General features: G+C 46.4%; 1 protein-coding gene across 2 annotated transcripts; it reads right to left on the reverse strand.

Annotated features, from left to right (window-relative positions):
• Positions 1-327: 327 nt before the first annotated feature.
• Positions 328-11,861, reverse strand: SERTAD4 (SERTA domain containing 4). 2 transcript variants are annotated; one of them, XM_044267472.1, is made up of 4 exons: positions 11,542-11,861; positions 6,266-6,457; positions 4,955-5,070; positions 328-3,081 (listed from the first exon to the last, which is right to left on the reverse strand). In XM_044267472.1, the coding sequence occupies exons 2-4, from the start codon at positions 6,438-6,440 to the stop codon at positions 2,320-2,322; spliced, it is 1,053 nt and encodes a 350-aa protein (XP_044123407.1). In that variant the 5' UTR covers positions 6,441-6,457; positions 11,542-11,861; the 3' UTR covers positions 328-2,319. The 2 variants fall into 2 exon arrangements, with proteins under 2 accessions (XP_044123407.1, XP_044123408.1); XM_044267473.1 differs by lacking the exon at positions 11,542-11,861 and adding an exon at positions 6,917-6,931.
• Between the last annotated feature and the right edge of the window lie 2,730 nt (positions 11,862-14,591).

Below are 14,591 nucleotides of genomic sequence, written 5' to 3' on the forward strand. Positions count from 1 at the left end.
ATGTCATTTCTTTCATATGTAAATCTCTTGGATTTATTACATTCATAGTAAGAATGTTACACATGACAATTAAGCTCCCAACAAGCTTTCTTCCTTTATCAAAAGAAATGTTAGCCTCTACCAGCAACCTTAAAACAGAGTGGTATGGAATACCAGCAGTAATCTATTGCTATTTTGACTGCTGACATACGGGTCATCTTTGTGACAATTTGACATTCCATAAAGCGATCAGCCAGGATTCCTTCAGTATTTGTGTTACCATATTTTTTTTGGTCAGAAACTTTGCAAAAATGAAAAAATCTTTAGATTCTTAAAGATAAAACCTTCTTGATGACCAACCACATCATTTATTAACATTGGCCTCTTAATTAACAGAAATCTAACTCACAAACTAGGACCATTCTAAAACACCTGTCAGGTTGACCTCTTGAAAGAAGTCTTTCATTTTGAATACTCCCGTGTGGCCACTGCCCACTAGACATCTTGAGTTTTTTAAAGGAGAAAGAGCAACGGAAAACAGAAACATTGCCGATGATCATGAAAATTAGGAACTCTTAATGCATTTTGATCATTTTAATAAATATATATCAAGAAAACCTCACTTTATTACAACACATTCATATACAAGCATCTATCATCTAAGTTTTCAACATCAAATGTTTATCAAATATTGAAAATAAAGGACAAAACATTACTAGACTATTAGCCATAACACAAGAACATGTTTTAAAAATTGGTCCTTGTGGACATTGTCCAAATGATGATCCTACTCATACACTGTATGAATGAGACCTATATTTAATATTAATAGCAATAATAAAAAAGCTTTTATCTTGGAGAAACTGGGAGGACTTACTTATCTCCTCCATTTGGCATTTGGTTCCTGTGAAGTACTGTTTAAGGAGGCCCAAGTCAATTAGCAATCTTGGAAACTGGAATACAGTTTAGCAGGAGGAGTAGGCTGGCGTAGGAGGACGGACGGTCAGAGGGGCACTCTGAACACTCTTCAAATGTACAAATTAAATAAATCATTGAGAAAACTGTGGCCCAAATACATGGTAGCTATTGCCAACTGAGTCCCATTTCTCCAAAATAACTTTCCAAAACCTAAAGTCTTTACATTCTTTAAGATAAAACCTTATTGATCACCACATCATTTATTAACATTGTGCTTCTTAATCAACAGCAAAAGTCATATATAAAAAACCACATGCTTTTATAATCTAAACGAGTGAAATGATGCAAAACAGATTAAAGTATAATGCATGCCACCGGTTCATGAACTTCATTGGACAAGGAAACAAAACAAAACAAAACAACCCAAAACCCAAAAAACCCAAACCCCAGCAACAGACCCGTTGCCATAGAAAAGCTCAAGCAGCTTAGTGCTGGTTTCTAACAGCTCTATTGTTTCCCCCACCCCTTTCTAAAAATGCCAAATCCAAAAGCAATTGGGCATCAAAAAACAAAGGAAGAATAGAGATGTTGAATCAAAAGTTAAACACAATAGTTTCGAAGTTAACGGTTTCCAAACAATATTGATCCACCCTGTGTATTTTTTTCCTGTTTGTTAAATCCCTGCTGTAACTCTGATTTATCCTTAATTTTCACATTGGCAAAAATTAAGATAAAGTAAGGCACCAAAAATCGCCCTGTATAACACCTCTCTAACTGCCTGATCACGCATCGCAGGCAAGCCAGGAACTCGCAGGGATTACCCTTCTCCACATATTGTTGATTGCCACCCCTAGACAGGTGTTTCATTATGTTACATCCTATTTTCGTCTGTCATGCAAGACTGTTAAAGACATCTCCTTAACGGCACGGTGAAGCCACTTCATCTAGCTCCCTGTCTTCAGTCTTTCATTCAGAAAAAAAATACTGTATCACATAGAAGCAGCAGACATCCTTTGCTGGTTATGTTGGTTTGCTGACCAAACAACTACCTAATTGATTGGCGAACGTGTTGCCGTTTCTTAGCTAGTGACAGGCTCCTTGGGGGGGGGGTCATGGAAAGGTCACAAGGGCACACTGTCCCCCAGTCTAATCTACTGGACCTTTTCTGTGAGAAAACTAAGGTTTACTTTTAAGCATCGAGTCAACTGTGTTCTTGGTAACATCACCACATTGAGAAGTAGCTCGCTGATGCCTACTCTACAGAGGTTTTACGCAATCTGCTCTCCAGGCATTAAAACGACACGGCGTGTTCATGGCATAATTTTATCAGTTGTACAAAACTATAAAATCCATTCAAAATAAAATCTATGAGAGCTAATTGGTCATGCTGTGCATGCTTCAGAGGTTCGGTGGAAAGATGGCTCATAGTTTGCTCCCTTTGCCACAGCACGGTTTGTTACTTGGTGAAGGCTCCTTTTTCCTTAAGGACTTTTTCCAAGACTCACTCACATTGTTTTTGTCATTATATCCAGTCTCAAAATAATCATAAAATTGGCCTTTGCACTCAAAAGCAAGGTCATTTCCCACAGGTTCATGGCTTAATGGGCCACCATCCCTGTTGGTGTCGTTATTTGCCTTCTCCTCACTTAATGTGGCCTTTTCCTGAACACCTAGTGACCTGACATTAGTGACAAAGATTTCGCTGGCGGGTACCTGACCATCACCCTTGTAAGCAGATGCACAGCCTACATTGAAATCCACCTGGTGGGAACAACTCGGTAAAGGCAGAGGGGGAGGGGAAGAGGAAGTTGAGGAGGAAGAGGGGGCAGTGGTGGAGGCACTTCCGACACTAGCATGGACAGAAAGGGGCAGGTTTAGGTAGTGACCACCACATTCCTGGTAAAAGCAGCAGGCGTGAAACTTTTCACACTCCTCTTTGGCCATCCGCGGTCGTTTTCGGTAAGGACAGTCTTGAGCCAGAAACCACTCTTGGGCAGAGGGGCCGTTGAAAGAGCAGGCAGGAAAGCACCAGTTATTCTGCATGATAATCTCGCCGTGGATCCGTTTCATCAAGTTGTTGATAAGGACGGACCGTCGGAGGTACACTTCAGGATCATCAATAAACTTGAGCTTTTCTAAGGACATATACAGGATATGGGCTCGTTCCTCAAAAATCGAGATGGTCTAAAAACCAAACACGGAAGAGAAAACTTAGAGGACGTGGGCTGTGTAAGTATGCCATTGCAGTAGATTTCTTTCTGGGCATGCTGTGGTCCTGTTCCTCCCAGGTTCACTTAGGGATGCTGTCCCCGGTGTTGCTAATGACCCTCCCCGGCTTCCTGCCTCAAAGGTGCAGTCCAAGCACCTGGGAATCCGGTCCCCCTGCAGACCTCAGCAGGGACAGGTGAGGCTGTTTGTGTTTCTGTGGCTGAGGGAGATGCCAAACACACAACTCCTCTGCCCTACTAGAAGTCAGGGGAGCGGCTTCTCTGGAAGGAAGGGACATAGTAATGAGGGGCGCGAGGAGGGGTTCTCAGTTGCTGGTTATGTTGTTTCTTGATCTGGATGCTAGTTACATAGATATGTTTCCGCTGTGAAATCCAGCAAGCTGTACTCTTAGGATACTTGGGCCTTTCTGTGGGTGTATACAAACCCATGCATGTGCACACACATACACTCATGTATTTATATGTCGGCGTCTTTTGAAAGATGTCAAAATGCAGGTCATAAGTCTACTTCAAACCCTGGCCAAGAGCACAAGAGCTGCATTCAGCGCTGTCCCTCTGGCTTTAACACTTGCAATTATCCTTACTTGACTGAGGGACAGCGATAATTGAGGCTCAGCCCCTGAAATCATCAGTCAGTAGAGGGGCCAAAGCAAGCCTCCTTCTGGGGCCAGGCAGGAGGAGAGATGCAGGGAGGAAATGAGAAGACTCACTTCTGGGCACTATGATACTATCACTGGGTGATGACTGGTACAAATCCAGCAGCCACTGGGAAACAGTCACAACCATAACACAGAAATGAAAGAGGAAATAAATGCTTATGTCCTGGTGACCAGCTTTTCCAGGTCATATTAAAAAAAAAAAAAAAAAAGCCACCTGGTAGTATGACCCGAGGAACTGCAAACAAAGCCTTCCCGGGTTAACCAAAGGCAGGAACTACACAGTCAGAGAAAAGCCCAGCATGCACCAATCCATGCCGGTGTCTTTATGAGCAAGGTCAAGGCAACACCTGAAGGACATGCTCGTGAGACGGCAAGGAGAGGGGGTAAGAGGAGATACAGAGGAAGATGAATTGAAAAATTAAAAATCCTCTCCGCCTCTCAGAAAACTGTGGTCTGGGTTATACCCTCCTTGATTACATCTGTAGATAGTTTTTTTTAAAGGAAGAGAACCATAAGGAAAAAGAACTGGTATTTGAAAAGTTTAGGTGGCCAGTTTTTTATTTCTAGGCACTTCCTGGATCCCATTATTTTCTTAAGCATGCAGAAGAGTCAGCTGTGATCTTTCCCAGGGATGAATTACGTATTTTAACAAACTAAGCCGACGTAACGTGTATACAATGCAGTGTGAGTTTTTACTTGCGAGCACACACTCAAGCGATAGTGAGTCCACCTCTGATGGGTCAAGAGAAGCCTGGGAAACTGCTCCCAGGTGGGCACACACAGAAGGGGCTCTGGCCATGGGACCTAGAGCGTGGAGAGAGGGGAGATGTCAGGAAAGAATGGTGCGTCTCTGCACACATGTGAAAACATGGATGGCTCATAACCACTAACGCAACTTGAGAACCATCAAGACATTTGTAAAAAAGATGTTCCTTGGATTATATAATTTTGTTGTTTCTGGGTAGAGGAGCTCGTGCTGGCTCTTTCTTCCACTACTTGTGAAAATAACAGAGGGCCCAAAAAAGTGACAACGATTAATACGGCTCTGCTGAGAAGTGGCTCATTTTCATTGCTTGGGTGGAACAATTTAATTTCTGGAAATGGATCAAGCAACTGTTACTAAGTATCTTAAATTCTTAATAAAAATAATGACTATTAAAAAAAACATACTTTATGGCTACAGCTGCTGAGTGGTGGGTGAAAATCCTCTTCTTCCACATACTTCCTCTTAAAGTATGTGATCTTGGATGTTGTTATAGGATTTGAAATTCCCCTGTAATGTGATCCTGTGGTAATAAATCAGATACGACAAATGACATGCGGTTTGCCAGAGGTTCTCTCAACAAAATACTTTCCTTATAGAAGATAAGTTGGCTACGTATTTGGCTGTACATGTGGTGATTAAAAATAAACACTGGTCTTAATATTTGCTATCATACAGAATTCTGTGACCCAGGCTAGGCAAGGATTTCTAGGTAATCATAAAGGAAAATGACCTATGTCAGCATTTATAAAAATACTTGGAATCTTAATTCTATGCACAAACAGCAAAATTCATAAAGGGGAGGATAGTATTTATTCAAACTGCTTAATTAAATCCACGATAATAGGGCACCACTGGTCAAACATATACATCTTTTACCGTAAGCACGAATAACCAAATAACTTTAAAATGCTATTGGCTGTGGGTAAGGAAGCAAATGACTATCTGAACATTGGAGTTATAATATTTCTTCTTTCAAAATATGAAACTAAAAAAATTTTAGCTTAAGACTAAAATATGGGTTAACCAAAGTCCTTTTTTCTCTCTCAAAAATGTAACATGTCAATCATGAATTAAAGGAGGGTCCAATTTTGAATGAACAGAGCTTTTAATCCCATATGAACTTCAAGAAGTACTTAGTTTACATTTTAGGTTTTGTTTTTTTTTTTTTAAAGCACACCACACAAAAATCCAAGGAACTTATCTTAGAATATAAGAATAAAGAATTAGGAAGAACATACTCCTGTATCTAATAAAAATTCTCCCTGAATACGAAAGCCAATTGTGTGGTTAGTAAAAAGAGAAGACACATAGCTTCTGGCCCAAAGTGCAGATTCCTTTACGTCTCAGGGGATAAAGATTTCATTGTCAAAAGCTCACCAGGGCTTGAAGAGAACCATGTTCCGCAGGGTGAAAAACCAAAACCCAAACTCAGGGTCTCAAAATCTGGTTTGGTTCTTTAAAAAATATAGGTGGCATGACTTACACACTAAGCAGCAGCACGTGTAGACGCGGATTTGAATGCAATTTCAGTATCGCCTCTGATCCTCTCCCGGAGCCCAGGACTCAGTTAAGAGAGGGGCACAGAGAGCCTGGAAGTCCCTGGACTAGCAGCTCTCTCTGGGCTCAGATGGGCGCCCAGAGACAGGAGACACCAGTCCCGCTCACTAGTCTGGCTGCAGAGGGCAGGGTTGGTTGGGGGAGGTCAAGGGCAGTACCTGCCAGTGGGGGACCGGCTCCCCGGTCTCCCTGCAGAGGAGCCTGTGCTGGCCCAGGGGGACTCGGGCCTCCGTAGCTGTCAGCCTCCCATAGTGTCTGGTACCCAGCAATTTCAGCAGCTCCTTCTGAGACAATGGGCTCGCAGAATCTATTCATGGACAGAACCAGAGTCATCTCTGATGGCCTCAGATCTAAAGAAAAAAAGAAAGAAAATAGCCCTAGTCAAGAGTAAGCCAGGGGATGGCCTTGGCATGATCATTACTCTGCTTTGGGAAACTTCTGCTTCTCAGTTCTCCCCTTCACCCTGAAACATTTTATTATTTTTTCAAAGAAAACCTCAGCGAACTCTCTCGCAGCTATTAGCTCAGCCTCTGTGTTCAGCAATCTGCATTTCATGGGCGGATCTTTAAAATCCCATTTCTTATTGTTCTCAGATTCCCCTCAGCCCCATTTGAGACAGTTGCTTTGCCTCCTGAACACATTTTCCCCCTGACCTTCCAGCAGAAAATGTACCGCTAAGAGGCAAGTCCCAAACCCTTGCACCTCCTTTCTATTAATAAGGCAAAATCAATTTTCTAGACAATCCCGAGAGTCTCCTTTGATGAAATCCGCTAATCAGTCAAAAAGGGTGTAGAGGCCACAATCTCCACCGTCATCTCTACTGAGGCTCTGGGTCGGTTGGGGCAGGGCGGCTGCCCCCTCCTCTCCTTTCCGCAGGGCCAGATCCTCTACACCGGTTTAGGGCTCCCTCCACTTTCTTCTCCCAAAATGAAGCAGACAGAGACACACTTGGTAGTTGTTTCCACCAGCCCTGATCGGCCTGAACTGGATCTGCCTCCAGTCAAAACACTGTAAGATGAAGACAGAAAATTGGCTCCAGTTTCAAGCCGGGAGTTGCAGCCCCACAGGAGCCAAGCACAACATCAACGGAGCAGGCAGAATATTAAACAGGAGCCAGGGCTTCAGGGCCAGAGGCTGCCGGCAACTCTTTCCTCCGCGCGAGGCCCAGACACAAGGCAGCAACTTTCCAAGGGGCACCATGCTGCGGCCCTCCTCTCCGGTTCACGCCCCTTCCCCCGGGGGGCCTGCAGGGAGCCTGGGAGCCTCTTTGCTCCGTGATGCCTGCGGGGCTCCTGATGGGTTCAGGTGCTGTGGGCCACTTCCAGCGGAGCTCTGGGGCTTCACTTGGCCCCAGCTAAGATTCAAGGCAGGGTCAAGGGTGGGTTCAAGGTTAAAGAGTTTGGGCCAGAGATCAGTGGTGACGGCAGAGAAGCCTCCGCGCCTTATTAACTGGGAGTTCTTTTGCAAGACCGGAACCTCTCCTATCCTACTCTGCCATTTAAAGAACTGTCACAAAGACTGATGTCAGGCTTGCTCTCTGAAGATAGATTATCTTTCAAATATACGCTAAGGGTGTATTCATGCTTTCTTCTCCAAATGACACAGCTCCTAACATTTTTGGAAAAGGGTGAGTCCCCTGCTGTCCAGCAGGAGGCTAGGATTACCTACGTGTTCTAATGAGGGTTCACTTCCAGGGAAAGGAAGGAAAACCACCAGGGGAAGGGGAAATTGCTTTACAGAAGTGACGAGGTCTTTATGGCTAACAGCAGCTCTTGGCAGCAATGACTCTACTCTTTACCCAGGCTTCTCCTTGAGATCCTAAACTCTGTCCCAACCTCACTGAAGGATGAAGTAGGGGAAGTCTCGGTGTCAGTGGCTGGAATGAGGACCCAGCGATTTGGGAGGCTAAACCACATACCCCTTCTCTTCTAAAATGCCCTCCAAAGAGGGAGCAGCCAAGGACTTGCTGTAAGTAAAATCTTATTACAAGGCAAAAAAGAGAAGTTCGATTATTCTCTAGAAGGAAATGGTGGGACATGCCATTTATTTTGTTCTTGACTCATCAAAAAATTTACACTACATTGATTTGATAAACCAAGATATTCTGTCTATCACCCCTCAAACTCCGCATCCAACCAAGTTATCAAACCTCATGATAATTTATTCCCTGGGAGACTCTCATAAATGGTCTAACATCTTAACCTATTATAAAAGGCACTTGTACCAGTAAGTGCTCCTGCCAGGAGCATATGAATTATAGCTCTCTCTCACTGACTGCAACAGTATTTTCCAGCTTGAAATTCACACTCACTTTTGTGCTGGATTCTGGGAATAAGACCCAAGCTTTTTGTCTATATTGAACTTTTTTTTTTTTTTAAGATTGATTTATTTATTTGAGAGAGAGAGAGAGAGAAAGCCATGAGTGGTGGGGGGGGCAGGCTCCCCACTGAGCTGGGAGATTGATGTGGGACTGGATCCTGAGCCCAAGGCAGATGCCCAACTGACTAAGCCACCCAGGTGCCCACTATATTGAACTTTTATAACATAAAACCAGAAGAGGTTGACAAATCCACGCCCCTTAAGAACATGAAGCATTTGTAGGCCCCTTAAAGCAATTACCTTTGTTTAATAGGACATTATATGGTCCTGTGCTATTTTATGTTCCTAAGAGTTTGTTTCCATTTTAATGACTGATCCTTGTGGCTGTTTGGGTTAAGGATTTCAGTGTTTCTGTTTGTTAGTGTTGATTCCAGCATATGAAATCCTATCAGGATGCATCTGAACTTGAAACACAGCTTAGAACTTTTATCTTGGCTTTTTTTTTTTTCCATTATGATATCTGATTTCTCTTAAGTTTTTCTTTTTTTGAACTGGAAACTTTTACACACAAAATCCAAAGTCGGAGAAGCTGAGTGCCACAAATGGTATTTCTAAGTCTGAATAAAGTATGAATGACTTCGGATTATTTGGGAGCAGACAAGAGATTTTGCAGTGAATTCTTCCTAGTCTATTCAGAATTTATGAAGGGATGTTAAGAAATTAAGAAGGCAAGTTCTACATTCATGAAGCATTAGGACTGGGTGGTACTATGCACCAATGTTTCACATAACTCTTTATTTGTATTATATGTACAGATCCAAACTGTCATTATTCTCTATAGGATAAGACTTACACTATGATTCTGATACTGAGTTCAGAAGTTTAAATCCACAAATTCATATGTTGTTAATATTAGATATAACCACAAAGATGTACATTTATGGTAAAATTTGTTTTTTGTTTTTTTTTTAAAACATCAGAAGTGAGTGGTTTCAAAAGTAGGCGGTTAAAGTGTGTCTGGTCTATATATGGGTTTTAAAAATTTAAAAATAAAAAGCTCCTAACCTCTTATCCCCAGGCTCCTCCTGCGTATCTGTTTTGTCACCCAACTGGATGAAATGAAATGACACCTCAAGCATTCCCAGAAGGCTAAGGGCTAAAATGTCCTGCTTTTCCAGCAAACGTTCATCGTAAAGTTACCAGGCATTGCTACACAATTTGGTTTTTCCATATGAGTTACCGCTTGTTCTTTCCTGAAAGCCATTCTAATGCTAATATGAGAGGCTGGCCCACAGATCTGGCTACCTAAGATTCAGTGGCCCCTTGAATCTAACGGGTTTCTGGTCATTCTTTGCCCACCCCTCCCCCATCTCTCATTGGAAATTAGAGAACATTAAGAGCATTATAGCAGTTAGAGATCGGATTCCCACAGTGAAACGCAGAGAAGTAAAGGGCTCATGTATTCAATGCACCTTTGGTGCTGCCCAGGTGGAATCAAGCGCCTGACCTCGAAGTTGTGCTTAATAAGATCCCAACAGCTCGTCCAGCTGCTGCTGCTCCTGCTGGTGATGGAAGGGGCTGAATTGGTGGAAGGAAATCCTTCGACCTTTCTAAATAGACAGATGTCGCTTTTCTGTCCGTCCCTGCAGTACACCTGTCTACTCTGGAAAATGCATTTCTCAGCTGTAGCTTCCAGAAGCCCGGAGCTTTAGGGCAGGTCCTGGGGCTAGAAAGGCGGGGGCTGGGCCTGAAGGAGAAGATGGGGTGTCCGGGTGTCCGAGCCCTGGCGCCAGATCTCCGCATCCCAGGCCCAAGACAGGGGTCGTGAGGTTTGACGAACCGACCCCCTGCAGGCACCGGGTCCGGGCTCCGGCACTGACACACCCCCAGGGGTCGGTGCCATGGCCCCTGAGCCCCTTCCAGGGTAACGAGCGGAGCCCTGCCGGCCGCCGGCCGCAGGAGAAAGTAAATAACACCCCAAGTGTCTGGGAACAAAGGCAAGTTGTCTTTCCACGGTGCCGCAGCCGTGCACCTCTCCTTCAGAATAAGAGCTATTATTACTGTTTCTTTCTTTTCTTCTTCTTCTTCTTCTTTTTTTTTTTTTCCTTCAAACAAGTTTCCTTCTAAGGGAAATAAACACCAAAGGTAGGATTCCAAGGAAATGACTCACGGCGGCTGGCAGGGCTCTGGCGAGGCTGGCCCGGGCCCCGCGCTCCAGCCCGCAGCAGATGCCTGCCCGGCCCGCCCTCCCTCGCCGGCCAAGCCCACTCGGAGCCGGCGGCTGCAGGAGCGCCCTGCGCGGCCGTGGGACCCGGGCGGCGGGGGACAGCGCCCGCACTTCCCGCGGGCGACCTCCCTGTGCGCGACACCCTGGCCCCGGGGGGCCGCCTCCCCACCACCCCCCCGCGTCTCCCCGGCCCCAGCCGGGCACTCGCGAAAGTTGCTAGAGCCCAGGAGGCGGGAGGGGAGGAAGGGAGGAGAGAGGCGGAGGCGTGGACCAGGCGGGCAGCAGCCTAGCCCGCCGGGGAGGTGAGCTGAGGACAGAGGAGCCGCCGCCGCCCGCAGCGCAGCGCGGCTCGGCTCGGCTCGGCTGCCGGGGAGGAGAGTGCGGGGGCGGAGGTGGCGGAGGACAGAAGGTGTCAGCTCCTGCAGCTATTCCTTTTTCTCTCAGACGCGCGCTCCTGACATCCACAATCCCTCCCTCTCCACCTGCCCCGCGCCGCGGCGACCGGACCCCGGGGCATCCCTCCTACTGACCCCCGGCCCCCAGGGGAAGGGAGGGAGCGGCCGCCGAGGACCCTGGCATCTCACCGGGGCTGCCTTCCCTGCCCGCCCCCGGAGTCGGCTCGGTGCGCGCAGGCGGCCGCCGTTCCCGCCCGGGTAAAGGCCCCGCGGCGCACGCCAGCCCCTGGAAAAGCCCGCGCCGCCTCGGCGCCTCTCGCCCCCGCGCCGCCCGGATCCCGCTCCGGCCGGTGCGCGTCCACTCGGCGACCCCGGGGCGGGGAGGGCGTGCTGGGGACGGGGGCGCGGGTGGGCGCGCGCAAACGCCCGCGGGGACCGGCCCTCGCCCTCCACCCGCCCTGGCCTCGCCGCCCGCGCCCGGCCTGGCTCTTACCGCGGGGTCAGCCGGGAGGCGGCGGCCCGAGCGCTCGCGCCGCCGCTGGTCCGCTCTGGGCTCGGCGCCAGCCCGGCCGCCGGTGCACAGTCGCGCGGAGCCCGGCCCGGCGGCCCGGTCGGCGGTGGACGCTGGTGCGCGGCGGGCTAGGGTCCCGGCAGGTCCCGCCGCCGCGACTGGGGCGCCGCGCCGCCGTCGCTGCAGACGGTTATGGTAATGAGCGGCTCTGTCTAGCGAAGAGCGTGTGAAACCCGTCAATCCTGTTTGCCATTTCCCCGTGGATTTCCGAGGAGAGGTTCTGCAGGATGCCCCCAGGGTGAGAGAGGGAACATGACAAGCGCGCCCGCTCTCCCGCCCTCCCTCTGCTCCCGCCGCCGCCGCCGCTCCTCAGGCAGCACACGGGGCGCCTTCCCCTCACCCCCACCCCAGCCCGCCCCCTGCCGCCTTCCCTCCTTCCCGCCCTCCCTCCTCCCTCGCCTCCCCTCTCTCTCCCCTCCCCTCCCGGTGCCCGGGGACACGCGGGCCCAGCTCCAGCCCGCAGCCCAGACCCCACGCGCTCCCAGGCTCCCGCCCTAGCCCTGAGGGCTCGGCTCCAGCCGGATAACGTATTCACTCTGCAACCTTCTGAGATGTCTTCTCTTTTTTTATTTGGTTTAGTTCTGTTGTTGTTGTTGTGTGTGTGTGATTTAAAAAAAAAAAAAAAAGAAAAGAAAAAGCAAGCGAAGAAAAATCTGTGCCTTTCCCACCCTTTGCAAAAGACTTTCTTCTCCTTTGCCACAGCAAACGGAGATGAGAAACAGATGTCTTTGCAGGACCAAGCAGTTATTCTCCTCTCGCCGCCCGCCCCCGCCCGTTCCCCTCCAGAGCTGCGTATGTATAAAAAAGCAACATTGGTCCTCCTGCAACTTGAATTGGCAACTCTTTCTGGGTGGGGAGCCTCCAGGGAAAACCTCCAGGAAATAAAAAAGTAATAGAGGAGGTTGTCCTTGGTCAAGGGAATGTAATTTAAGCTCCGGAATCACATTATTTTGCAAATAGTAATTTTACCCTGTATTAGGCTCAATTGGAGTTTGTTTTTTGAAACATTAATTCATAACTTCTGTCTAGGGACTCCTCCATAGTCGAGATGGGTCATTTCAGGTGTAATGAACACAGAGGATTGGAAGGCATAGACCTAATGAAATCAGGGGGAAGGCACCTGCACAAAAGTGATACAAAGACTATAATGTTTGTTTATTGCTACTATGCCAGATGTGCTAAATATAACACTTCTTTAAAACAGTGATCCTCCGACTGTGAAAAACCAAACCTCTTGCTGCCTGGCTCCCTAGGAATCAAGGATAGGCACAGACTGAAAATCAGGGAGGAAAGGAATAAGATCAAGGATGAGTATTAGCATCTGCAAATTGAACTCTATCTAATTTGCATGTTTATTTCTTAGAATTGTAATTAAATTTGTGTAATAAATGTTTTCCATTTCATTTGTACACTTAAAATTTGGGTGACTGATGTGCAGTTAAGTGAATTTCTTTTCTTTTTTAAACAAATGTAGTTTATTCAATAAAGCAGCAAACAAATATTAGACATAATTAGAACTAATCTACTTTGAAGGTATTTTTGTTGAACTTTGTACATTTAAAGACTCTCAGAGGTTTTAAGGGTATTAGGAAGCTGAAGGAAGGCAATTATGCTGAAAACAGACTAACTCAACAGACTTCCAGGAGCATTATTTCATTTTTTCCAAAAAGACATTTCAGCATGGCATGCCTAAAATTGGGAATTGGGCATCCATCTTGGCTTTATTCTGAGCCATATTAAAACCATATTAAATTGCATTGGCTCGTGAGTGACATAGGCCATTATGATAATAACTTAAGAACTGTAAAGATGTCATTTTGTGCACTCAATGGGTGTTGCATGCCCAGCTTCTGGGCAGAACATCATTTTCATTTGGGTGGGGGAAAGAGAATAAGAAAACACGCAAGGGGATTTAAAGTGGTGCAAGTACTTGAAAGTCTAAATCAGTGCCCAAAACTGGTTAGTGTCTAACTCAAATGAAGAACTAAATGTGAGGGCTTGGAGGCTTATTATTGTTTTTATCTCCCTATATTAAAGTTTTATAGCATTTAAAGGACTGTGGGGAAATCCCCACATACACTTGGCTGTGTCAAAATACATAAAACCAAAAGGAGCAAATTAAGCATAAAATTGAGAAATAACATGAGACTAAGTATCAGCATGGGTTGCTTTGGCACCTTTTGGAGCTTTGGCTCTGAGAAACGAGGCTTCTGGGAAACTGGCATTGCCCTTGGGTGGGTAGGACTCTTGGCTTTAATGTTACAACAAAATGACATCACAACACGAGTATGAAATCATTGTACTTCACAAATCATTGTCCTTCACAGCACTCTTGTGGTTTTTGAGTATGAACTTGACCCTGTCCTGTTCAGATATGTTGGGTTAGCATGTTGTACTAACAGCTTTCCCTGCCCTTCTTTTTAATCTCAAGCTCAGTGTTTTCTGAGATTCAGTGTCCAACTGTTGACAATGTGAACAAATGTTGACGAGAAGAAAAGTCAGTCAAACCTCCACAAAAGGAGAAATATTTGAAAGTTTAAAGTGAGTTTCCGGTTGAAGATAGCTACATGGGAAGATCCTGATGTCACCACCTCCCAGACACAAGGAATCTACAGCTACATGTGGAACAATTTCCTCTGAAAAGAAATCCAAAAACTGGGGGAAAGAAGAGGGAAATCACATCGAAAGTGGGTAGGAAGGGCTGAGCTACAGTTGCACCATAAACCTCACTGCTGGTACAGTGACCCACAATCAGGAGGGAACTCAACCCTGAGCTTCTCCCAGAGGATGGAAGGGTTTGCACCACACTTAAAAGATGCATCCCATCTTTTAAGACTGGCCTCTGAGAGATAAGCCCCAAACATTTAGCTTTGAACACTAATGGGGCTCATCTTCACCAGACCTGCAGGGTCAGGGTGAACTAAGAAACGACTCTTTCCAATTTTAGTATATGTGCTGCCAAAGCGAGCACT

The sequence above is a fragment of the Neovison vison genome, chromosome 10 (assembly GCF_020171115.1).
Source record: "Neovison vison isolate M4711 chromosome 10, ASM_NN_V1, whole genome shotgun sequence".
Taxonomy (NCBI): domain Eukaryota; kingdom Metazoa; phylum Chordata; class Mammalia; order Carnivora; family Mustelidae; genus Neogale; species Neogale vison.

Bases quoted from the DNA above. Each gene is read 5' to 3' on its own strand.
- SERTAD4 (XM_044267472.1), bottom strand. From the start codon at position 6,440: ATGACTCTGGTTCTGTCCATGAATAGATTCTGCGAGCCCATTGTCTCA. The intron at 5,071-6,265 runs GTACTGCCCTTG...TTATTACCACAG, and splicing joins AGCCGGTCCCCCACTGGCAG to GATCACATTACAGGGGAATT. The intron at 3,082-4,954 runs GTATGTTTTTTT...TTTGGTTTTTAG, and splicing joins TCAGCAGCTGTAGCCATAAA to ACCATCTCGATTTTTGAGGA.